At 39.8% G+C, this 26,857-nt stretch overlaps 1 protein-coding gene across 4 annotated transcripts in view; it reads right to left on the bottom strand.

The window, feature by feature from the left end:
* The window catches only part of clip1a (CAP-GLY domain containing linker protein 1a), a 169,099-nt gene that overhangs the window by 103,786 nt on the left and 38,456 nt on the right, over positions 1–26,857 (bottom strand). For all 4 annotated transcript variants that reach the window (XM_078554132.1, XM_078554133.1, XM_078554135.1 and 1 more), the window contains 5 exons: positions 11,357–11,481; positions 9,471–9,687; positions 7,364–7,561; positions 5,068–5,171; positions 4,619–4,679 (listed from right to left, as the gene is read on the bottom strand). In XM_078554132.1, coding sequence (XP_078410258.1) covers positions 4,619–4,679; positions 5,068–5,171; positions 7,364–7,561; positions 9,471–9,687; positions 11,357–11,481 — 705 coding nt within the window. The remainder of the gene's footprint in view (positions 1–4,618; positions 4,680–5,067; positions 5,172–7,363; positions 7,562–9,470; positions 9,688–11,356; positions 11,482–26,857) is intronic.

Below are 26,857 nucleotides of genomic sequence, written 5' to 3'. Positions count from 1 at the left end.
CCATTTCCTTTTTAGTCTACCGAGTAATTTCCTCTTGCAAGAGAGTACACATGGTGTGGCATCTCTCCAATCATACTTGTGGGGGTAAATCCATTGAGTAGCAGTAGAATCGAGGCCCATGATGCAGACAAGGCAGTCCTGATTAAAAAGAAAAACGTTTTCTCTCCTGATCTCTCCTCACACGTCAAATTTCCAATGTGTAACAAGAGTGGAGTGGTGGACTCATAAACCAAGAAAGAAAAATCGTTGACCAGTGATCACAATACAGGGGAGCCAATATCAACCACACATACGAGTCTTACGAGAGGCATGGAGTAGTTATAAAGTTTCTCCATGAATCAATGAAACAAAACCCAAGTTTCTGCACAAAATTCAAATTGAAGGAGAAATATCCCAATGCATAATTTTTATTTAGTGCCTACAAAACCTAAGTAAATATCTCTGTGTCATTTTTAAAATAAGGTAAGTAATAAATTGCCCTCAAAGTGATGCTTAGGTAGTAGGTAGTTTTTAAGTTATGTAACAGATGGGCAGACAAATTATGACAGCAAAACTGATAATAATCCTATATTGATTAGGGGTTTACAGCATAATCACTCATTACATATATTGCATTTCATTCTTTGCAGCTGTGAAAGCAACATGCATATCAGTAGGTCAATGCTGAGAAATCAGTCAGTAAAGTTAGTTCTGCAATTTGTTCCAAAGTAGTGTTTTGAATTGCTCTGATTAGAAACTATTTTAAACATTGGATGTCTTCATACGTGCTACACCATACATCATTCTCTGTATTAATCTAATACTCTTCAGAAGATAGAATTATTCATTACAACTTTATAATTTAAGAAGTAACAAATTCAGCACAATGCTATACAAAAGTCCCTATAATCCTCTTATATAAAGTTAGCCACTATGATAGTGGTGCCAAAACTACTGATTTGGTGAGAAATCACTTACCATGCCATTAAATCCATTTTGTTTTATCTCACATTTCAATGCATGTTTCAATTTTATAAAATGTATTTAGCTATTTTTCTTGCCAATTTTATTCCCTCCTTTTCTGTAATAATTCTACTCTTACAGGAGTAGGGCCCAGAAGCACACTCCAGTACCTCACTTGGTTTGCGTTATTTATGAATAAATCTTGATAATGAGTCTCAGCCAGCAATCTGACTGTGAAAGGCATTCCAGCCATGCATCATTTGCATGCTTTCAAAAGAGTTACTGGACAGAGATCTGCAGTGGGAACTGGTCAACTCACCCCTTTCAAAAGGCCAATGGAGCACACCAGGTGAGATCAGCTAACTCTGTACAGTTCATGGATCAAATCAGGAGTCTTCCTGATTTGCATGGCTCAACTACTTGCTGCATAAATTCACCGAGTCATGGGGAAGACAAAGTATATCTTTTTGAATGATATAAGGTATAGTAATGTAAGAATCAGTTATTGTGCTGGATTGGAATTTAAAATGATCAAGCCACTGGTTTACCTGAGCTCAATGTATAGATTAGCATTATTAATTGTGGTCTCCCACAGGCTGTTAACTAATAACTACACTTAGTTTAGTTTTGGCCAATATTTTAGGCAACAATATCACTTTCTACATTGATGTTTTGAAACAAACTTCATATTTCTGCACATCAAGTACAGAATTCAATCTTTATGTATCACAATACTCTAACATTTAAATCAACACAACTTTCGAAGACATCCAAAGTTTCCCGTAAAACTGGCAGGATTTGATCCAAAGAATTTCTTTAACTTGTTTCTAAAGTTCTCATTTTGCTTATTTCTGTCTTTTATATTAATTCCCTGATATTTAATTCATTTTTGCATGAAATTTATTAAAACTAATCAGCAAATGTTCAGCAGATTATTTTTACTCAATGTAAGTATAACTTAAGAACATAAAATAAAATGCTTTCATATAAAGTTTATATTTTTTGTAATGGTTGTGTCTTTTTCAATGATCAGAATTCCAATTGAATTTAGACATTGTGTCACGGAGTATAATTCACTATTTTCATTTACATGCTATTCAAAACTAATATTTAAATCAACCTTTACAATTAAGATTTTTACGTCTGATTTAGATTTTAAATACTGAAGTCCATATTGATGAAAGCAAATATGGACTGACAACTGCATTTCTGAGATTTATCCATGCTACAAACTTATGTCATGATGCTTTGTTCCTACTTTGAAGTTGATTTTTTGACCATAACAATTAAAGCAGGCATAACTTTTTGAAAGTTAGTTAGTTACCTCACACCCTTATAGCTCTGAAATGAGATGAGTGAAAATTAAATGAATTTGACCTTCAAGTCTAGAAAGAAAATGGTTAAAGGCAGACTTCATTGCAGTATTTAAATTATATTCTATTCTTCTGTTTTACTATGGGCCTGAACTTCCTCGGAGTGGCAATCAGCGTCGGATTGCCACTCCGTGCCCAATTACCTAAGTTAAATTTTTTCTTCTCAGCCTGTCTTGCCCAGTCTTCCGATTCAGGCCGGGCGAGATCCAGGCAGTGCAGCGCATCCCTGGGGCCCAGCACTGAAATGCAGCAGAGTCAAAGGGAAGGAGGCCCGTTCCCCTTTTTTTACCAGGGAAGTTTGTCCATTGAAATTTAAAGGTCCTTGCCGGGGTTGTTTTTGTGGCGGGGGGGGGGGGGGGGGGGGGGTGTTAGGTGTCAGGCCAGGCTTCAGGGGAAGGGGGTTGGGGTCAGGCCTCGGTTGGATCCGTTGGGCCTAGGAGGGTGGTGGTGAGAGTTGGGCCTGGGAGGAGTCCCATGCAGGTGTGGGGAATCCCACTTTGGGGGGTAGTGGGAGGCTCCTAGGGGGTTGGTGGGGGTGGGGGAGTCCCATGGGAGGGGGTAGGGGGAGTCCCCTGGTCTGGATCTGTACAATAGTCACCCAAAAGTTAGAAATACTTTCAATTCTTAAAGCTTTTTTCTGGGTAACTATTGGTGTGACCCAGTGGGAACCATTCAAAGTTTGCAATTTAAATCACATTTTCGGATGGTTCCCAGTGCAGATCAATTGTCCACGGGAAGTTTGCACTTCTGGGCAATTGCTGTGCAAACCTTACCTCACCAATCCAACACTGGGGAACTCGGAAGTTAAGGCCCTTTATGTTTCATTCCTCTTTGCTTATCTCTAATCATCTAATATCTATTTCGCAGCTGCTGTTTTTGCCTTAAATCCAAAATTGTTGTTCTAAGCCGGTATCACAGTCCTTCAACTACCCTTGATCTTTCCAAGGCAAGTGACATAATAGCATCTCACTAAATAAGGAGGTATTTTGTGGTGTTGAAGTAAAGGCTTCTATTAAAAAAAAACCTTTAAAAATTCAGGTACGGTCGAAAATTAAAATGCATATACAATTAGCAAAATGTTGGTTCAAAATTTTGCACAGCTCCTTTTATAACAATGATTTTCTATTTTATTTTAAATAAGCTATAAAAATGCATGCAATGAGTAAAGGCCATTTGACCCACCAAGCCTTCACTTTCAACAGACCACAAACAATCTACCTTATTATAGACTTGTACCCATTTAATCTTCCGAGTGAAAGAAACTTTATGAAATGCCTTAAAATCCAAGTAAACTAGTTCCAGTGGGCAGATCTTAACAATTTGCGGTTATCTCTGAAGATTTCAAGCAAAGGTACAGTAAAACCATCTGCTTCAAAATCTTTGCTGCCAATTCCTGATGAATTAGTGGTCTTTAAATGATAGTTCCTTGTATGATAAGTTGAAGTATTTTCCTCTTTACAAATGTCAATCTAATTGGTCTACAGGTTGCATTGCACTCTCTTCGTGAATATTATTTGCTTGTCTCAATTCAAGCTCAAGTGCTCTCTCAGTGTTTATAATGGTCCCAAAAATAATTTCCCAAAACCCTTCCTACTACCTCCCTCATTTCCTTGATGTAGTTTTCAAAAATAAAACATTTTCAGAGATTTAAAGGAAAGTGAAGAACTCCATATATTGTGTCATAATCCAGTACCCTAAGATTGGAAAAGATGTCTATAAACACAAGAAGGACACCCCATTAAAAGAACCTTGTTAAATTAATTCTGAATCAATGAACCAAAGGCTGCCAGTTTTATAAGTATAACTCATATTTGAGATTTCCAAATATTTGAATATCCAAGTTGAATGTAAAGAAATTATAAAGCAGTAATAGAACTTGTTAAACAGAATAAACCTTTGTCCTCAGTTGAATACATGCTTCACCAAAATGTTAATCAGATAAAATGATACTTTTTGGTGAGTACGTCAGTTTATAAACCTTTAATTGATCAACAATTTTCTGCCACCATTGCAGCCACCTAGCCACAAGCACCATGCCAAATAGCCTAATTATCAAATAGCAATTAATCTGAAATGTTCAGATATATTAGCCCCAATTCACCGTTAATCAGCAGTTATCGGCTACTAATATGAACCTCTCATCCCTTTTTTATCAACAGGTATTGGTAACATTCAGTGTCAATGTTCTCTGGATATTTAAGCACTACTTAACAAGTTTTTTTAACATGAAGTTCCCATCAGCTCCTGAACCACAGTGTCATGGTCTTTAGTTCAGGTTCTTTGCAAATTAGCAGTCTGTTTACCTCTAAATCACCTTTGGTAATGGACTCTTCTTCAACACGGAACTGAAGGTCTTCCACTTTCCTGTTGATAAAGACAAAGAGGTAATTCCTGGAAGTACCAACCGGCACTCTATTAAGGAAAAAAAATATCATATCCTGAGGTTTTGAATGTTCAATATTAGGAAGAAAGGAAAGTAGGAAGAAAATTACGCTCAGAAGAGAAGTCTTCTTAGTTCACATAAAAATGTATATTACAAAATTGCCGCTGTAAAGGAGTGTCTGTAGTTTAAAGATTAACTGAGCTTTCTGAGTTAGTTCATACCAAATGAAGCTTCATTTGACTGATAGTAACAACGGTGACTCCATATAGAAGTTTATTTTTTTTAAATCTGCAGTATAATTTTATTATGTACTTTGAAAAAAAGTCACATTATTGATAATACTTTAAAATTCATGTTAGTAAATGGCACCTTTTTTCTTCTTCTAACTGGTTCAGCAGCTCCACCTTCTCTCTATCCGCAGCCTCAACCAGTGCTCGTAACTGGTCCATCTTCGTCTCCATCTCCAATACATGCTGCATGAAATGAATGAAATTTTAACAATGTGGGCAACTGCATTGTGGGAAGTTCATTAAGCGGTTATTATACTTCTCTGCAAGGGCAGGGCTGTGGCTCTCAGCAGGCACCCCACTTCCCGATGCGACTCTCCATCCAGCACTTAGTGCCTTTGAATGCAGGGGAAAGCCTGGGGAGACCACAAGCAACCTGCACAAGTTTGCATGTTGTGCTCCTCGCAAAGTGAGGGCCCGCCCGCTGCTGGATTAATAGTAGTGATGGTGAAAAGAGGCCCTTAATGGGGCTTTAATTGTCCTTTAGGGCCTCAATTGGTGGCAGGGCAGGAAGGCCGTCCACTTATCGGGGTAGAGGTGAGAAGGCGGTGAGGTCTCCACCCGCCACCAATCTGCCCGATTAAATAACACCCTGCCTCCAAACTTGCCACGGGGCAGACCATAAAATACTGGCCCAACATATTACAACCATGTGCTTTGCATAACGTACTTTTTAAAATATTACTTGTCATGACCATCATAAAAGATTTTATACATTTGCTATTATCTGGATTATTTAATAATATATGGAACAAGAACGATTAAACATTGGATGTTAAGTGGTATTTAGTGGAGTGCAAAATTCGATTGTTGCAACCACTGATCTCTATCAATTATTATCTCATATCGAACACAATTAACAAACAGCCTACACAGTAGTCATCAGAGTGCAAGAAAAATTGTTTGGGGGTTGAGGAGAGGAGAAGGGGAGGAGAAAGAAGGAAAGCACATGAGTGCTCTCCTTTCCTGGCTTGGCATCATTTACTCTTATACCCATCAGTGAAGTGTTGCAGGGTATTTTTTGTTAAAGGCATTGCATAAAAGTTTTTCATTTATTGTCACATGATTGAAATGCCATCATTACTTATGTTAATGTAGCATATTTGCTATGAGAACTGCACAGACCCTCCTGCCGCAAGACGCAGCAATTATCTTCTGAAGTTCGTTTCAGGTGAAAATACTCCAGTGGTAGAGACCAAGTTCATTCATACAAAGTCAAAACAGATGCAAGTCTACATCTTAATTGTACTCTTCATGTAAACTGCTTTACTCAAGAATAGTGCATAGATATAATGAAGTGAATACCCCATATTTCGTGAAATGTAACATGGAACAATTAGGAGATAGCTTCCAGCCACCATATAACCAAGCACCCCTTAATCTATGGAAACGTTTACAAAACACACTGTTACCCCACAAGGTGCAGAAGGTTGCATGGTAATGCGTAATATAATTAAGATGGAAGTACTGAGAAAAGGATGATGGAAAAAGATTTTATAAAAAATTCAGTTTGAAAAACAAACTAGTTAAGCACAGACATAACAAGCTTATGACTAGTTAAAGATGTAAAAAAGCAAAACGTTTACTTTTTAAAATAAATTACCCACAGAACGGATTTTGGCTGCGGAAAGTTTTCTAACGAATGCCAACCTTAAATTATAACATTTTAAAGAAACAGGTAGATAAATTCCTTTCAATAAGATGGCCAAGATAAATTGTTACTTTGGAAAAGTAAAATGCAATGTCAAATGTTGATTTTATTTTCAGAAAAATTTCTACTACATTCATCCTTCATTGTTTTCCCAGGGACATATAGCTTTCTTAGAAATCAAAAGCATTCTTTCCAAGATAGATCATAAAGAAAATTTCACTGAAAAATCATTCTCTCTTGCCAGTAGGTATGCAAATTTATGCAGAGCCAAAATGCCCTTACTGCTAACCTGGCTATAAAAGACCTGATCATGTGAATTATTCAATGGACATCATCGCTAGGTTATAATAAACTTTTAGTTACATATAAATAACTAACTTTGTTTCCAAGGATGGAAATGATGCAGATCTTGACATTACTTAATAGTAGAAGATAAAGATAGGTATGGACAGGGACCCATTGACACCTCATTCAGGCGCCGATATTACTGGTCAAAAAAAGAGCATTCCCTCTTAGGAAAGAAACTTACAACTTTTATTAATAAACTATAAATAGTTCTAATCCAAAAGACACTCTCAACAGCATATTGTTCCCCATCAAATCGATTTTAGTTTCGGATTCTTGTGGTGCCCATCATAAAGTAATTATGTATCTTTACATCTAATTTCTATTGTACATTCAATAAATATTCATAAAGCAAATAAAGTTCACTGTCTTAAGTTCTTACCTGTTCATGACCTGTCCGAAGTAATGTGAGCTCCTGTTCAATTTCTCCCACGTGGCTAGTTGCTTTAGCAGCCTCTGCTCTTTCCAGGTCTCGTTCAGCCAGAAGCTGCTCAATGTGCTGCTGCTTTTCCTTTAAAGCCTCCTGTAATGCAGTGGTGCCTGAAATTTTTCTTGCATAACGTGAGGATGTTTCTGTTAGCTGAAAAAAATGTTCATTATCTCAACCATTAGAATTACAATTAAGTTTAGGTATATTATTGCAAATTCCTTTTTCATTGGACAACTCATTTTTATTCCCTTTTATTTGCTTTTCTCTTCTCCTGTATAGTGATCTTCTCTCCAATAGTTTAGCTGAGTGGGTGAAACACAACTGTGGACACAACTGACAAACACTCTATGACCTGGCTGGTTTAAAAACATATGCTGAACATACTGAACAGACAAGGAAAAAGGAGACAGAAAAATCACCACGTTCATGTCTGGTCCAAGAAATACATAGGCATTTGGTCTAGCAAAGAACAGGAGTGTTCACTTTCCTTGAGGTTTAAAGCTTCAGTGAGTATTCAACTGGAACAAGTATGTAACTACTCTGGACAAAGGCAATTAAAAAGCACTATTGTGGGCAAACAAGGAAGGAAACATTTGGTATTGTTTTAATAACCCATAAGACGAGCTAGTTATTTGGCTGAAATTTGAGCAGAGATTTTGCTGTTACTTACACTAACATTTTACATAATCAAATACAGTAGGGAATAAATGCAATCGTCCAAACATAATGAATATATATTATTAAAAATGGTTCATAATTGCAACCTGCCAAGGACATTGTAACTGCAGATGGCACTGTAAGCATAAAGTTACATTGCCTAATGTTACATGACAGGGCCAACCAATAGAAATGTTAATCATCTACCCTGGAAACAACACAAGATAAACAAGAAGAAACAAAACTAAGAAAACATTAAAAATCTAAGCACAATATTGGAACTAGATAGGGGAACAATAGGATGAATGTAGAGTGAATTTAAGTGGTAAGTGTGACCAGCCAAGGCGCTGACTGAATAGCACAGCAAACTGAATACAAGGTTTCATATTTCAGAAGCTACAGAGAAGGCAGGTAAAAAAGAATTTACAATGCCAAATTTAAAAACGGTAACAGGATTCGCAAACAGTGTTGAAGATATCAGGAATTCCCATTAATTGCAAGATGTACCACAAAATGGCGAAGAAATCACAGAACAGTTACAAACTGGCTGCTCCCAATCCCGTCTACTGCAAAGCAAAAAATTTAAAGATCATGATTTGTGACTTGGACTGTAAGAGACAACACAGAAGGGCTTGTCCTGGATTTGGACTAGCTAAATTTGTTGCTGGTAACTTCTATTCCAAATGGAAGCAAAATACACCCAGCTCTCCCCCACCTCTCCTTGTTGATACAAAAAGCAGCACACAGAAAGTCCCCCTTCCTTGCTGAGGCAAATTTTTCTTCTGCCACTGCCATTCCACTTCTTCTTCCCTTCTGTCCCTCAATCCATTCACTCACTCTTCCCACTTGCCCTTTAAATCAATGACCTCTCTCCATCCCTACTGAATCAAAAGTAGTTGCCTAGCCCATCACTTTTGAGGAAAATTGGTAGACTCTTCCTCAACCTCTGCTGAGGCAAACTCCACTTTTTCCCCTCCTGCTTTCAGCACTGCTTTCCCGTGCATCCTTCTCCTTTTCCCATTTCTCCCCTCTTCTCTGCTTCCCCACTCCTCCCTCCTCTTCTCCCCTCATCTTCCTTTGGTCTCCCATCCCCTGGCTTCCATTTCCTTTCGCCACTTCCTACCCTCACACCCTATTCTCCCCTCTTAGCTCATCTTCCCCTCTCCCTACCCCAGGCCCATCCTTACCCTCTCCTTCCTTCTTGCCCACCTTACCCACTCCCACTGCATTTCCGTCTACTTTCTCTGCCAATCTCTGCCCCTCCCCAATCTGGCCTTAAACTGATTCCCCATATACAGCATCATAAGAGATTAACTGCTTTTTATGACTATTTCTTAAAATACCATTTCACAAATTGACAAGGCTGGATTAAGCAGGTTTTGAGGTTAATGTGATTCCTTACCAATCCTGAACGACTAGGTCTACCACTGATAGAAGATGCTATGGAGCTCAAAGAGCTGATGGATGATGCACTAGGACTGCGCTTGAGATTTGATGGGGTTGCTACCATTTTTCGTACGGCTGTCTTGGCTTTAGCTGGTGTCGTCGAGGGAAATCCAATTTTGGTAACCTTGTGAACTGGTGCAAACAGACCATACTTTGTCTGGCATTGAAAATATCTGACAAAAGGTAAAAAGTATTCTTTTGAAAATTTTCCTTTTAAATTGGTCCAATAAACCTTTTTAAGCATACTTAATGTTACCTATTAGAGACAGGGCTAATGCCAACAATGGCCTATATAATAAAGGCAATCCATGTATCACTCTCCAATATTATGAAGACAGCTCTAACATGCATTAGCAATAAATTAACAGAGTAACTACTGACAATAAAGCTGGGTATAGCATCGGTGATACCATTGGTCACAAAGTGTTGTCACTAACTAAACCAGTGGTCTCAAATCTGGACACTATCCATGAAAGAGAGTAGGGGAGATCCTCCCCGTGTCCCCGCTAATATTTGTCCCCCACCAATATGACTAAAATTATTTAATTTTCCATTTATCTCATTTTTGTTTGTGGGATCCTGCTGTGTGCAAACGGATTGTATATCCCGACATTACAACATTTCAAGAGTTCATTGGTAGTGAAGTGTTTTGGGACATCCTGAGGTCATGAAAGGCTCTATATAAATGCAAGATATTTATTTCAAAAAAGTACACCCTCTGTACACAGAATGAATCTCAGGGCAGTTTAAACCGCCCATTTCTTTCACCAATGCATCAGAAAACATTGCTTGGAACATTACGACACACAGTGGTATCAAGATTCAGTTTGCGCATGGATTAAAGAAGAACTTTATGTTGGGAGTTGCTGATTCCTTTGTATTTTGTGCATATTCAATTGATTTAATGGAAACACATCTAGAGAGGTCGGGGGAATAACTAATGCAAGTGTGACAGCAAATGGCCCATTGACACTTTGCAGTATATTTGCTGCAGTGTCAAATGAGTGACTCAAGGTAAAAATGAGATTTCTTTCAGATATTGAAAGATGCTGGTCTCAAAGCCTGTAATACTACTTGATCATCACTTGATAAAACTTCAAATCTAAGCAATTTTGTCCTGCCCCCAAGAAAATCTCATGTATAAAATTTATACAAGTATATGATTTATTTTTCCCACCTCTGATATTTTTCCATATTTAGAACATTATAGAATGTATTTTTCACCTTTTACTTCCAATGTGGTTCTGTAGAACTTGCTGAACTGTCATCCATTAACACTGCTATTGTAGTGGGGTTTTTCCCATCGTCAATAATCAGCACCTCTCTGTCCTGGCACAAAAATCACTCCCCTTTCGTAAAGAATAAATAAACCCTGCCCCAAACAACATTATTAACTCAAAAGTTTTATGTGAGGTTCAAACTGCATTAAAAATAAAAACATTTTTTCAGCTGAATACTCAATCATCATTTGTAATTTTTGCTATTTTTTGATTCATGCAGTCAAATGGATACTTGATTGTTAATTGAACAGATAAGTAATTTGAGCCAATCATAACATTTTTCCTTGAAGTTATTTTAGTTATATAGTCAATTTTGAGTGAAGACACCAGCCTGATAGAAAAACAGCATGCAGCATATCCTATAGGTTATGAATTATTCTTTCAATTAATATTAACTATTTCAATTTGAATTATTTATTGTAACTGAACTTGTAACTAAAACTTTGGTTTTTTAGTTCACCAAAAGCTAAATCTACCAGATTCTGAAAATAGTGAAATGTTTTATAAGTGACATGTTTTCAAAGAGTTCTAATGTAAACAGCACACATCATCCTAAACAAACCTGGTTCCAGCCACAGCTCCATCATTCTTCCCAAGGGGTTCATCCAGTTCCACTCCACACCATTCCCCTTTAGCAAAATCAGTCTCGCCCAGGAAGCGCACCACTCCTGCTTTTGTACCACCGACCTACAGAAATACATAGAGCTATATTACAAATAAAAAATTAACATTTCTTTTCTATCTAAAAAGAATGTGAATGAAAATTAAACCAGAACTGAACACAGGATCAGGTGCAAGGCTGGATAAACACACCAGAGTTCCTTGCGGATCATTTTGCTAGTGCTGTTGGGGAGGGTTTAAACTAACTCAGCAGGGGTGTGGGAACCAGAAGAGAATATTAGAAATTGAAACCAGGTTGCATGGAATGCTGGGAGAGATAGATAGCACTAAAATAGAGAACACTAAGTTAATAGATGGAGTCAGGGTAAGGGAGCAGGTAATGAAGTCTAAATCGGGGTTACATTGCATGTATGTGAATGCACGGAGTATAATTTAATAAAATTGGGGAGTTATGGACACAGATTGCCTTGTGGGATTATGATGTTGTGGCGATAATGGAGACCTGGCTTAAAGGCGGGTAGATCTGAGTGTTCAATATTGCTGGTTACAAGGTGTTCAGAAAAGATAGGAAAGGGGAAAAAGTTGGAGGGGTGGAATTTTTGGTTAAGGAGAGTGTTGCAGTACTGTAGAAAGGGGATGTGTCAGAGAATTCAAGGACAGAATCGTTTTGGCTAGAGCTAAAGAATAAGAAGGTTGCAATTACATTGCTCAGAGTAATCCCAGCTAGTGGGAAGGATATAGAGGAACAAATCTGCAAGGAAATTATAGAGCGGGGTAAACATCATAGTTATAATGGAGGACTTTAATTACCTGTATAAAGGCTAGGATAGTGGTAGTGTAAGGGACAGTGAGGGACAAGCGTTCCTAGATTGTGTTCAGGAGAATTTCCTACAGCAATATGTGTCCAGTCCAACAAGAAAGTAGGCACTACTGGAGCTGGTTCTTGGGAATGAGGTGGGTCAAGTAGATCAAATGACAGTGGCGGAACATTTAGAGGATAGTGGTCATTGTATCATAAGGTTTAGTATGATGGTGGAAAATGATAGTGGAATAAGAATAATCAACTGGCAGAGGGCAGGCTTCAATGGGGCAAGGATGGAGCTGGGCCGGACAGACCGGAACCAAAGATTGACGGGAGCTGAACAATGGGCTACCTTCAAAGAGGAGATGGTTTGGGCACAGTCAAGGTATGTTCCCTCAAAAGGGAAGGGTAAGACAAACAAATCCAGAGCTCCCTGGATGACAAAGGAGATAGAAATTAAGTTAAAGAGGAAATAGTGTGCTTACGACAGGTATCAGGTAGCAAATACAATTGAGAACTAAGCTGAAGACAGAAGGTTCAGAAGGGATGTGGAAAAGTAAATACGAGAAGCAAAGAGGGATTATGTAAAAAGACTGGCAGCTAACAAAAAAGTGAATTCCAAAATATTTTATAAGCAAATCAATAATAAAAGGGTGGTAAAAGGAGGAGTGGGGACAATTAGGGACCAAAAAGGGGATTTACACATAGAGGCAAGAGGCCTGGCCGAGGTGTTAAATTAATACTTTGCATCTGTCTTTACTACAAGGCAGATGCTGCCCAGGCTATGGTGACAGAGGAGGAAACTCAGTCACTTAGAAGAGTTTAAACTTGATAAGGAGGAGGTATTGTACAAGCTGCCGGTATTTAAAGTTGATAAGGCACTGGGACTGGATGGGATGCATCCAAGAATATTGAAGGAAGTGAGAGCGGAAATTGCAGAGGCACTGGCAATAATCTTTCAATGTTTCCTGGATTCAGGGGAGGTGCTGGAGGACTGGAGAATTGTAAAGATTATGACCTTGTTCAAAAAAGGTTGTAAAGATCTGCCCTGCAATTACAGACCAGTCAGCTTAACTTTGTTTCTAGAAGTTTCCCCAACACCAATTGTTTGGGATAGAATTAATAGTCACATGCAAAAATGTGGATTGATTCGGAAGAGTCAGCATGGATTTGTTAAAGGAAAATTGTGTCTAACTAACTTGGAGCTTTTTGAAAAAGGAACAGAGGTGGTTGATGAGGGCAAGGCCATTGATGTGGTGTACACTGACTTCCAAAAGGCGTTCAATACAGGGCCACACAACAGACTTGTGAGGAAAGTAATAGGTCATGGAATAAAAGGGATAGTAGCAACATAGATACAAAATTGGCTGAGGGATAGGAAACAGAGTAATGGTTGATGGGTATTTTTTGGGCTGTAAGGTGGTTTGTAGTGGAGTTCCCCAGGGGTCGGTATTGAGGCCCTTGCTTTTCCTGATATACATAAATTATTTAGATCTTGGCGTGCAGGCGACAATTTCAAAGTTTGCGGACGACACAACAACTTGGGAGAATTGTAAGCTGTGAGGACGGCAGTGTAGAACTTCAAAAGGACATTGAATCATTGGTGGTGTGGGCAGATAGGTAACAGATGACATCCAATGCAGAGAAGTGTGAAGTGATACACTTTGGTATAAAGAACATGGAGAGACAGTATAAAATAAAGGATGCCATTGTAGAGGGTGTGCAGGAGCAGAGAGACCAAAGTGTATCTGTACATAAGTCATTAAAGGTGGCAGGCCAGGCAAAGAGAGCTGTTACTAACGCATATAGTATTCTATGCTTCATTAATAGAGGCATAGAGTACAAGGGCAGGGAGATTATGATGAACTTATATAGGACACTGCTTAGACCTCAGCTGGAGTATTGTGTACAGTTCTGTGCGCCACATTATAGAAAAGATGTGAACCACTGGAGAGAATGCAGAAGTGGTTTATAAGAATGCTTCCAGGGATGAGATAATTCAGTTATGAGGAAAGATTGGAGAAGTTGGGACTGTTTCCCTTGGAGAGGAGACTTGATATAAGTTTTCAAAATCATGAGGGGTCTGAACATAGTAGATAGGGATTAACTGTTCCCACTCGTAAATGGATCGAAATCCAGAGGGCACAATTTAAGTGTTTTACAAAAGAAGCAAATGTGAGGTAAGAAAAAGCTTTTTCACACAGCGAGGAGTTAGGGTTTGGAATGCACTGCCTGGAGGCAGGTTCAACTGAGGCATTTAAGAAGGCATTGGATGATTACTTAAATAGAAACAATGTGCAGGTTATGGGGAAAAGGCAGGAGATCGGCACTAAGTTAAAACATTAAAGTTAAAATGCTCAGAGAGCTGGTGCAGACATGATGGGTCGAATGGCCTCCTTCTACACCATAACAATTCTGTGATTCTGTGACCTGCACTTTTTTTCTACTGCCACTCACTGCCAAAATCTGTATATTGTATTTCAACTTCAGCTTACTTCGTGCATTGAATTCAGCCCCAAAATTAGAACAGTACAAAAAAAAGAACCATGGAAGGTTGTTATTTACGTGACCTACGTAAAGATTCTTTATCACTAAGCCACTCCAAAGCACCCCAACACATTACACTACACATCAACATTGGAAACACTTAAAAATAAACTGAGTCCTATTACAAGTAACCAGCAGAATAAGCAATGTAGGCACAGTGGAGCATAATAAAACTTGTGCCAGTCTAATAGATCAGCAATATTGAAACAATAACTCATTCTGCCAGTTAGGCTATTAAATTTTAAATCTGGTTATGTTTATATTGAATTGGCTACTTCCACTTAGTCAGTCCCACAGTAATCAATCTTCAGATGTCCTGTCAAAGAAAGAACTAATTTTAAAAATTCATTCATGGAATGTAGGCGTCGCTGGCTGGGCAACATAGATGCCAGTGGTGTAGCTGTACTGGAACAGCTTGGTTAGGGTTGCTGCAAGTTCTGGAGCACAAGACTTCACTGCCTTTGCAGTATCCAATGTCTTCAGCCGTTTCTTGATATCACGTGGAATGAATCGAGTTGGCTGAAGACTGGCATCTTTGATGCTGGGGATCTCCAGAGGAGGCTGAGATGGAGCATCCACTGGGCACACGTCTGGCTGAAGATTGTTGCGAATGCTTCAGCCTTATCTTTTGCACTGATGTGCTGGGCTTCCCCATCATTAGAAATGGTGATATTTGTGTAACCTCCTCCTCAAGTGAGTTGTTCAACTGTCCAACACCATTCAAGACTGAGTGTGGCAGGACTGCAGAACAGATATGATCCACTGGTTGTGGAATCACTTGCTGCTTATGCTGTTTGGCACGCAAGTAGTTCTGTGTTGTAGCTTCATCATGCCTGGTGCTGCTCCTGGCATGCCCTCCTGCAGTCTTCATTGAACCAGGGTTGATCCCCTGGTTTGGTGGTAATGGTAGAGTAGAGCCATGAGGTTACAGATTGTGGTTGTATACAATTTTGCTGCTGATGGCCCACAGTGCTTCATGGTTGCCCAGTCGAATTGCTAGGCCTGTTTGAAATCTATCCCAGGTAGTGCTACACCACACGATGGAGGGTATCCTCAGTGTGAAGACAGGACTTCACCTCCACAAGGACTGTGCGGTGGTCATTCCTACCGATACCGTCATGGTCAGATGCATCTCCGACAGGTAGATTGGTGAGGATGAGGTCAAATATGTTATTCCCTCTTGTTGGTTCCCTCGCCATCTGCTGCAGACCCAGTCTAGCAGCTACGTTCTTTAGGAATCGACCAGCTCAGTCTGTAGTGGTGCTACCAAGCTACTCTTGGTGATTGACATTGAAGTCCCCCACTCAAAGTACATTCTGCACCCTTGCCACCCTCAGTGCTTCCTCCAAGTGGTGTTCAACATGGAGGAGTACAGATTCATCAGCTGAGGGTGGCATCATGGTATTGTCACTGGGGAAGGGAGTACATGGTGATCACCTGATGCCATGAGACTTCATGGGGTCCAGAGTCGATCTTGAGGACTCCCAGGGCAACTCCCTCCTGGCTGTACACCACTGTGCTGCCACCTCTGCGGGGTCTGTCCTGCCGGTGGGACAGGGCATACCCAGGCATGGTGATGTCTGTAAGGTATGATTCCATGGGTATAACTATATCGGGCTGTTGCTTGACTAGTTTGTGAGACAGCTCTCCCAATTTTGGCACTAGTCCCCAGATGTTAGTAAGGAGGACTTTGCAGGGTCGACAGGGCTGAGCTTATTGTTGTTTCCGGTGCTTAGGTTGATGCCGGGCGGTCCGTCCGGTTTCATTCGTTATTAACTTTCTAGCGATTTGCTAGGCCAATTAAAAGTGCAGCCAAGAGTCAACCACATTGCTGTGGGTCTGGAGTCACATGCAGGCGCGGCAAGGATGGCAGATTTCCTTCCTGAAAGGAGATTGGTGAACTAGATGGGTTTTTACGACAATTGACAATGGTTTCATGGTCATCATTCGGCTTTTATTTGCAGATTTTTATTGAATTCATATTCCACCATCTGCCGTGGTCACATCGAACCCAGGTCCCCAGAAGACTATCCTGGGTCTCTGGGATACTGGTACAGTGACAATACCAGTGCACCATCACCCCCCCCTTGTTAAAGATCTATAGAATAAAAACTGTATAGAATATGCACCTTTCTGGTCCATCATACTTAAGTGTTACATAGAAATTCCTGTTTAGACTTTTAAAAAAAAGGTAGTTATCTGACAGAAGAACCAGGATGTCTGTAATCTACGATTAACCGGAGTTTATTTACCTAAAAATTAGATTTTGAGAGCTCAAACACTTGGAGAAAGTCAGTCATACCTTTAATTGACCCAAACATTAATTTCATGAACAAGCAGCAATTATTCCTTTCTGCCTTCGAGGGACACAGTTGCATTTTAGCAGAACAAAAGTGTGTCACATGGCACAGAAACAGAAATTAGCCATTTAGCCCCTCAAGTCTTTTCCATCATACAGTTACATTATGCCTAATCTCTTAACCCCATTTACCTGTTTTGGTTTCTTATCCCTTAACATCATTGCCCAAAAATCTACTAGGCTCTGATTTGAAATGTTTAATTGCCCTAGCCTCAACAGTTTTTTTCTGAGGAATGGGGGTGGTTAGAAGAGTTCTAGACTCCTACTACCCTTTGCTTGAAGAAATCTTTCCTGACTTCACCCTTGAATGGCCTAGCTATAATTATAAAGTTATTTAAGAACTTGCACATGAACATTGGGCTCTCCCACCAGACGAAATAGTTTCTCCCTATCTAATTCTTTCATCAACATAAACACCTTTATTTGGTCTTCTATACTCAAGGCAATACAAGCCTAGTCTGGGCGATCTAACCTCATTAGCCCTGGTATAAATCTGATGAATTTGTGCTGCACCTATTCAAAAGGTCATTATATCCTTCCTGATGTACACATCTGTCCTTATAAAAATGCCATTCCACCATGGCAGAGAAGATTCACTAGGAATACATTAAAAACAACACGGCATATGCAGTTGTCACACTTAATGTTGCAATTTATCACTGATGCAAAACAATATTAAAATGCCGATATGAATTTCTAATCCCCTGAAACAAATAAACACGTGCCAGCTTCAAACTTCCCTGGCCAAATAATTAAATCTTAAGTGATGTGTAGCTTTGTTTATTCGTTGCCTTGAAGAAACAAAACTCCATCCAAACTAAATATTGAATTTTGCACTACATGGTGTAACACTGTGCTCTACTGGCCTTAGAGCATGATACCTGTTTTTTTCATAAGGCCACAATGCTGGTTTGCTCGTGTGTATTTATTGAGTGTGCTTACTTTTTATCTCGTATGGAACATGAGCACTGGCATACATCTTCTGGGCCAAATGGTAAAATCCTACTGTGTCTACCTGACCTTTTAAAATTCATGAATAAGTTATGATGTCTAGCATAAACAGACATCATACTTTGTACAGACACAATACAATCTTAAAATGGTTAAGAGTCATATTCAACTAGAAACATTAACTCTGTTTCTCTCTCCACAGATGCTGCCAGGCGTGCTGAGTATTTCCAGCACTTTGTTTTTAATTTAAAATGTTGGCATTTCCAAGCTACGGTTTGAAACTGGCAAGTAAAGTGTAATGAACAAAATTTAGTCACCAAACAACTGACTTCAACGTGTGTACTTATAGCAATTAGACTTTGTGGTCTTAAAGGGTCAGGACACCTTAAATATAACTCCACCCTAATAGCAGAATGACATATAGTGCATTACATGGTACAGTATAATGCAACCTAAACTGACTAGCACTTTCCAATTTACAAAGTTCCCTGGCCAAACAGTAAACATTGACTAAACTGAACTCAATAATAATTAGACTGCGACTTTATGGGGCACTGTTCCACCTCAGTAGAATAAAAAACGTTACTTCTCTTCCCAGTTCTCCCACTCCCCCAATATTGCCAGATTTGTGAGCCTTCTCCCACTGAATGCCTAGACACTTGGAAGCCTCAACAGTGCCAGACTATAGGACCTTTCCCATTGTGTGGGACTCTCAAGTCTCTTGCTCACCAATGCCGCCAGACCCCAGGAAGCCAACAAACCTATCTCAACCCATGAGTTTGCAAAGTTCAGGTTATCTCTGTGTAACGTTGCTAAATTACACACTCATGCCAAGTGCCAGCAAACTCCAAACATTGTTCCACAGTAAGATTAAACTTTACATTACACTAGAATAAACCAGTATTGGTGTCAAAACCCAGGACCCTCACTCATCCTTTCAATCCAAGGATTCCCACTCCAGTCCTACCAAACCTCAGGAGAGTAGAAAATCACCACACTGCACCACCCCACTCCCATTCTCAGCTCTTTTGGCCTGTCAGACCAATGCCTGGACGGTCAGGCCTAAAATTGCTATGCTGTATGGTTTTCACTGTACTTGTGACTGTAATTAAAACTAGCTGGCAAGTACTGTTTGAACAAACAATTCAAAAAAACCTAGCTTCGAGCAAGGGCAATCTCATGGGAATGGAACACTCCCAAGTGATGGGAGACATGTTAGCATAGGGAACAAGGGTCCTCAGGTCCAGCAGCACTGGATGGAATCACTAATTCTGACTGCACTATCAGAGGGGGGATACCTGGATTTGGCAGCAAGAAGAGAGAGGGCATGCCTAGCATCTGGCACCACAGGTTTGAATAGGTTGACAATCAGTAACTGCCGCAACTTGCCTCAGTCACGTCTCATGCATGTTGCATGCCCCCTTGCCTACCAGCTTCGCAGGAAAGGAAATTTCTGAGAATGTCCGATAAAGGGATTCCTAAGCAAACATGGAAATAGTAGCCACAATAGAAAAAAGCTAGAGTTCTTCCAAGAAAACTGCACACACTACATTAATAACAAATGCAACTGAAGTGCACTTGCAACTACATGAGCTCAAGCCAAAAGCCCAAGGTGGAATTGGATAGGATCAGCTGGCTAATGATATGTGCCCCAACGGTATAGGAAGAATAAAGTTACAAATCAACTGCCTCAACAATATATTGCACTTTGTGTTTAAAACAATACATCCTCTGACTTAATGTGAGCAGCTCCAACATTTATTTCAATTCCGGTATATTGTAGAAGTTAAATAATTGTCCAAAGCATGATCCAATTATCTCACGAGCAGTCAGTAAAATAGCTTTACAGGTACAGAATTAAACAACTTACTTAGATTTTAATGTGACTTTGGATTCATAAAATTCCAAGGTGTGCAGAATTGTTTTAACTGCAGCTTTGTAAAATCATCCTAAATTAAAACAAGTGCAGTTATGTTAGATACAGACTCTGAGGATACATTATTTGCATCCTGAGGATAAACTGTTTGTTGCATCAAGCCAAGCACAGTCTAACAGATTGCAGTCTGGCACTCCATATGCAGCAGCTGGATATGTACAAACTCCTAATTGGAGAATACCTGCAGTTTCTAAATTTATCGATGTAGTATTTTGTCAATTATCATATTCTTAAAACATGAAGGAAACATGCACTAGCAGTTTTGGATGGGATATGGACTCACTAAATCATTGTACACGTAATTGTAGTTAGTGGGCCTGAAATATTAGCCTGTAATTTCATCCTCAAGGTGTGTAGGGGGAGTTGGGAAAATTCCCGGCTTGATCCACCCACCTCAGGAGAAAGTGCCTTCATTGCTGGGGGTGGGGGCAGGTGTGGGCTGGAGTTGGGCGAGCCAACCCGGGAAGAAGTTAGGAGGCAGCCACAGGGGCTGCAGGGTGTGGAGGTGGGCTGTTTAAAAGGCCTGCTTCAGAGCCGTGGGACTACGTCCTAGTTAAAATATAAACAAAAAGGCCCTCCATCCTTCATACCTCCTCATCCTCCAAATATTCTTCATACCCCATGCCATCTCATGCCACCCACCCACCCCCTATGGCTCCTCATACTCCCTACACCAGGCTCTACCCTTCCACTCACCTCTATGGCCCCCTATGCCAAGCTATGGCACTTCCATGTCCATTGGTTGCTGAAAGTGTACAGTAGATTACCGGTCCCTATAGTGTATAGTGGGATGTGTAAAAAAGAAACTTTCAAAAAGTAACCTATTCATAACTTTCTCCTATGTTGAAAAAAAAGTCTTCACTTTAGGCTAAGTGTCAATAATCCATGCCAATTAATGTATCAATAACGAAAACCACAAACTCTTGAAGTCACTTAACTTGAGTTAACAGACATTGTGAAATTAACAGCAGAGATCAGAAAGCCTGAGCTGTCAATCAAACAATGCTTCCTCTGGAGAGCAGCTCTTTCATTGGAAACATTGTTTGATTGACAGCTCATGCTTTCTGATCTCTGCTGTCAATTTCACAATGCTTGTTTGCATAAGTTACGTAGTTTCAAGGGTTTGTGCTTTTTATCATTGATATGTTAAAGCTTGTAGCGAAGACATTGTTTTCAACTTAGGATGGATTACTTTTATTTCAAAGCTATTTTTTTCCCCACACATACAACTATACACTATAGGGTCTATTGGTTCTAGAAAGTGCACCGTAGGTCAATGGGCATGAAAGTGCCATAGTTTGGCAAAGGGGGCATGAGGGGCCATAGGGGGTGGACAGGCAGAGATTGACATAAGGAGCATGAGGAGGGCCTTTTGAACTTAGTTTTTAAAAGGTCCCCTCATGCAGACCAGGATTCATGACTCCTCTAAGGTGCCGTGAACCATGACTCTTTAAAAACCTGGCCTGACTCCATGAAAATTGCAGAGTAGGACATGCCTGTTCCTGCTATGGAGTCAGCCAGGTTGGGAGTGCTGGGTGTGGGCTTTTGACAGGAACCAGCTCACACCCTTTAATGGCACTCTAAAAAATCAACCTGTGAATGGAGTCAGGAATCCCGGAATCAGTACCTGGCCGCCATTTTTAAAGGGCTCCCAAGTGAAACCCGACTCGATGAAAATCCAGGCCATTAAGCACATTCTTATACTCTTTCACAATTCAGAGAGCTAGGAGCTGTTTTTCCAAAACATACCAACTGGCATTTGGCTGAATGTAACACTTCCCATCATTTGAACAGAATTACTTTAAAAACATAAATGGCTCCCCCTATTTTCTTAAATATTATTTTAAAACTTTGAAGCTAAGATGCCATACACAGATGTGCTCCTATTTGCGTCTGTGTTGACCCATAGGTATTAAACACACAAAAAATGGATAGCACACAATTTGAAGCTTTTAAATTAAGGCTTTGCTCTTCAGGAGCCTGGGCTTTGGCACATCCTTGTGATGTTTAGCTACTAATGTATGGTGTGCTGTCCTGTTAAGGGTAGAGCTCAAGTATTCCTTGAGTAATTTGAAGCTGCTTGCAACCTTAGCTTTGTTCAATTAGATGTCAGTGAACTGCCGGCAAATCTGAGTCTCCAGCTAAGCCAACTGGATTTGTGTTAAATATACATAATGTAGACAAGAAATATACAGACTAGGAGATCTCAAATCTGATTGCTGGTCTGTGACTAGTTCAGCAATTCAGTATGTCAAGCTAGAATAGAAATGGATGTGCTGAAATTGGCCAGTGTCTTAGAAGGGGAAAGGATAGGGATGAGAGGAGTGGAACAAAGACACTGCTGCTCTTAATTACATGTACCAGCTAGTGATAAGCGTGCTTGTGTGTATACACTGACTGAAGTCAGTTTAGGATGTGGCTCCGATAGCTGCATTATCAAATAGATCATTCAATGTTAAGACTTTAACATGAAGAATGACCACTTAGATAAGGTATCAAAGGAAACCATATCCCAGAATGAGGCCAACTGTAGGAGAGGAAGGGTGTAGTATTTGTCAGATTTTATAAAAACTAATTTAATTTTTAAATGATACATTAAAAATTGAAGCACATTTTAGCGATGTGCATTTAGTTAAAAGAGTAAGAGAGTAGTTACGTGTTTTTTGTCATTATTATACTGTGAAGTCATTTTCTATCAAAGCAAATAATATTTACTATGAGAGCTAACAAGTTATCGCACAGAAGAGTACAAAAGGAAAGAGCCAAAGAACAGAAAAATCGAGTGGAAGAACAAAGTATGGGCAAATGAAACAAAAGGACTGAGAAGACTAAACAGACAAGCCTTCAAAAGGCTACTGAGCTTTTAGCGCAAGAATAAAAAGACGAGCAAAACACCATGATTGCAAGAGCAAGACATCTCACACAACAAGCAAAAAGGCAAAAATAAGATTTCAAAAAGCAAAGGAGGAATGTCAAGAAAAACATCTCGAGAGGTATAAAATAACAGCAGTTAAACACTGAAAGTTATTAGGGACAATAAGTAAAGAAGGATCTCATCACCATATGTGCCAGACGTTGTAAGAAACAATAAGCATAGAGATTTTTTGGGAAATCAGCCACGGGTTCTGGATTGAGTGCTATCCAATGATTCATGATGGAAAGTATGCATATGTGGATATCGTGTGTAGAAAACGTGTAGAGAAATAAAATGGGAATATGCTTTCTGAAGCCCTCCATGATCAAATTACATGCCTACCCTCACATATGGAAGAAAGACTTAGCCAAGGTATTCATGGGCAGCCAAAATCGATTAAACAATCGATCCAAGCAAGTAGAGGGGAGGAAAACATTGAAGAAAAAAAAAAATCACAAAACTATGGAATAACCAAAAACAAGCAACGACTGCCTCTACAAATTGTACAAAGCCATTAAGGCACCAGGTTATGAACATCACATTGTTGTCTAGGCTAACAATGCCATTACTATGACATAAAAAGAGTACAACCAAAGTTTTCATGGAAACAATAGCCCAGAATTTGCTGGGAAAATAACGCGCACACTGTTATTAGTGTGTAAATCATTCAGCAATTTGTGGCAAGGAAGAGAATTGCAAATCGCCACAGATTGCAGGACGATTTGCGTCGCTCTGATGCTAATCTTGCAAAACAGCAGGTCACCATCAACTTCCCGGTGAATTTCAAGTAATTTCTGCAGTAATTAACAACTAAACCCACGGCAGAAAGCAAGTAAGGAGCCTCTTATTGATGAGCTTTATATTCCTGGAATGCCATTCAATATTTTCGGCTCAGAAGGGAAGAACTGTAATTGGAGTGTCAGTCCTAGGGTAGCAAATGATTTTTTAGGCATTTTTAAAATTTAACATTTTTAGAATTTTTCTTCCTTTTCTGCCTTTTTTCCCCTTCTTAATCCAATTTTTTTTTCCCACTTTTATTTCTCTTTCTGAACCTATTTTGATTTTAGTTCATCCTCTTTCCTTCTCAGTCATTTCAGTTTCTTCTCTATCCTTCGAATTCATTAATCAAGGAGATAGATTGTTGGTCCTGTCATTCACCAAAGTTCCAGAGCTTGCTGTGCTGTTATCAGCACATATTTCCAGCAATTTGCAGTGTAAAAGCTTTTCAAACTGAAGGGTGAGGAAAAAAATCTAACTAATAAAGGCATGCTGCAGCAAATTCTGGGCCATTAATATATCCTAGTGGACTTTTACTGGCATAACAACCTTTCATGAAGCAATTACTTCACTTCCATGTCACCACATTACACTGTCTTAAATTATATTTACTGTTTAACAAGTCAAGCAGTCATACAGTAGATCCTGATTTTAATCACCGTCACACAAAACTAATAATTCCCAAACATAGTAGTGTGCTTTTCCTACACTGGCTGCATCATGTTCTGGTCACTCGCAGAAGCATTCAGCACATCTCTATTCTCTGCTCATAAATCTGGTTGCCTGAACAAGCACATTATCAAATTAGCAGCGATATTCAGATTAAAATAAAGCTGTGGAATAGGGATGGGAGTAGTCACTCAGCCCTTGAGCCTGTTCCCGCCATTCAATGATATCTTGGTTGATCTGTATCCCAACTCCATCTGCCGATCAAGCAAAACTCTATCAATCACAGATTTTAAAAGTTATCAACTGATCTAACATCTACTGCTTTTTGTGGCAAAGAGTTCTACAACTCTACCACCCTTTGCATGAAAAAATGACCAACTTCTCTCCTGAATGGCTCTGATTTTGAGGTTACTGTATCCCCTTGTCTCAGACTTCTCCCACAGATGGAAAATATCTCTCTTTTTCAACCCCACCAATTCCTTTCAAAATCTTAATCAATCACCCCTAAATCTTCTGTATTCCAGGGAATACAAGCCTAGTTTATGTAATCTCTTCTCAGAATTTAACTCGGAACCCTGGTAACATTCTTGTGAATCTATACTTCACTTCTTCCAAGGCCAACAAATCCTTTCTAAGGTGCAGCACCCAGAACCGTACACTGTCCTAAAATAAAAGCAAAATACTGCAGATGCTGGAAATCTGAAACAAAAACAGAAAATGCTGGAAAAACTCAGCAGGTCTAACAGCATCTGTGGAGAGAAAAAGTTAACATCTCGCGTCCTTATGACTTCTTCAGAGCTAAAGAGAAGTAAAAATGTAATGAAATTTACACTGTTTAAGGGGGGTGGAGCAGGTGTAGCTGGATAGAAGGCCAGTGATAGGTGGAGGCAAAGGAGAGATTGCCAGAGATGTCATGGACAAAAGGGTGTTAATGATAGTGGTACTGGTTAAAGGAGGTGCTAATGGTGGCATTAAGGTCAGAAAGTAGAATGTGATAATAGCAGGACAAGGGTAAACACTCTGGAAAGAACAACATGAACAAGTGAAAGATGGTCCTTGTGGGGGTGGGGTGGGGGGGTAAAAGTTGGGGATAAAGCAATAAATAAAAATGAAAATAAGTAAAAATAAGTGGATAAAAAATAAAAATTAATAATGAATATTGAAAAAAGGCGTTAAAAAGGGGGTGAGGATGGAGGAGAGAGTTCATGGTCTGAAGTTGTTGAACTCAATGTTAAGTCCAGAAGGCTGTAAAGTGCCTAATCGGAAGATGAGGTGCTGTTTCTCCAGTTTGGGCTTGAAGCATTGGGCTTCACTGGAACATTGCAGCAGGCCAAGGACGGACATGTGAGCATGAGAGCAGGATGGGATGTTGAAATGGCAAGCGATAGGAAGGTCTGGGTAATGCTTGCGGACAAACCGAAGGTCGTCCGCAAAGCGGTCACCCAGTCTGTGTTTGGTCTCTCCAATGTAGAGGAGAGACCGGATTGGGAGCAGCGAATGCAGTAGACTGTACACTGTACTCTAGCTAGCTGTAGCAAAACCTCCTTTAAATTAGCCCTTTTGATTTTTTTTTTGCTCCTAATCTCTACATCTTCGTGATCTATTTAATTGGTCCCCAAAATCTCTTTGGGCAGCCACTGTTGCTGGCTTTTCACCATTCAAAAAAACTCAGATCTATCCTTTCTGGTCCAAAATGAATGATCTCACATTTATCTCTGTTGAAATCCGTCTGTCACAGTATTGCCACTCACTTAAGTGATCAACGTCACATTGTAATCTTACGCTCCTAACTACACAGAGGTCAGTGTTGGAACCACAACTTTTCACTTTATACATTAATGATCTAGATGAAGGAACTGAGGGCATCCTGGCTAAGTTTGCAGATGATACAAAGATAGGTGGAGGGACAAGTAGTATTGAGGAGGCGGGGAGGCTGCAGAAGGATTTGGACAGGTTAGGAGAATGGGCAAAGAAGTGGCAGATGGAATACAACATGGGGTAGTGTGAGGTCATGCACTTTGGTAGGAAGAATAGAGGCATAGACTATTTTCTAAATGGGGAGAGAATTCAGAAATCTGGAGTGCAAAGGGACTTGGGAGTCCTAGTCCAGGATTCTCTTAAGGTTAACTTGCAGGTTGACGCAGTAGTTAGGAAGGCAAATGCAATGTTGGCATTTATTTTGAGAGGACTAGAATATAAAAGCAGGGATGTGCTGCTGAGGCTTTATAAGGCTCTGGTCAGACCACATTTAGAATATTGTGAGCAATTTTGGGCCCGTATCTCAGGAAGGATGTGCTGGCTCTGGAGAGGGTCCAGAGGAGGTTCACGAGAATGATCCCAGGAATGAAAGGCTTAACATATGAGGAACGTTTGAGGACTCTGGGTCTATACTCGATGGAGTTTAGAAGGATGAGGGGGGATCTGATTGAAACTTACAGAATACTGAAAGGCCTGGATAGAGTGGACGTGGGGAAGATGTTTCCATTA

The sequence above is a fragment of the Cetorhinus maximus genome, chromosome 12 (assembly GCF_964194155.1).
Source record: "Cetorhinus maximus chromosome 12, sCetMax3.hap1.1, whole genome shotgun sequence".
NCBI classification, from domain to species: Eukaryota; Metazoa; Chordata; class Chondrichthyes; order Lamniformes; family Cetorhinidae; genus Cetorhinus; species Cetorhinus maximus.
The sequence above is the reverse complement of the archived record's forward strand: the minus strand, read 5'-3'. Positions and strand labels throughout refer to the sequence as shown.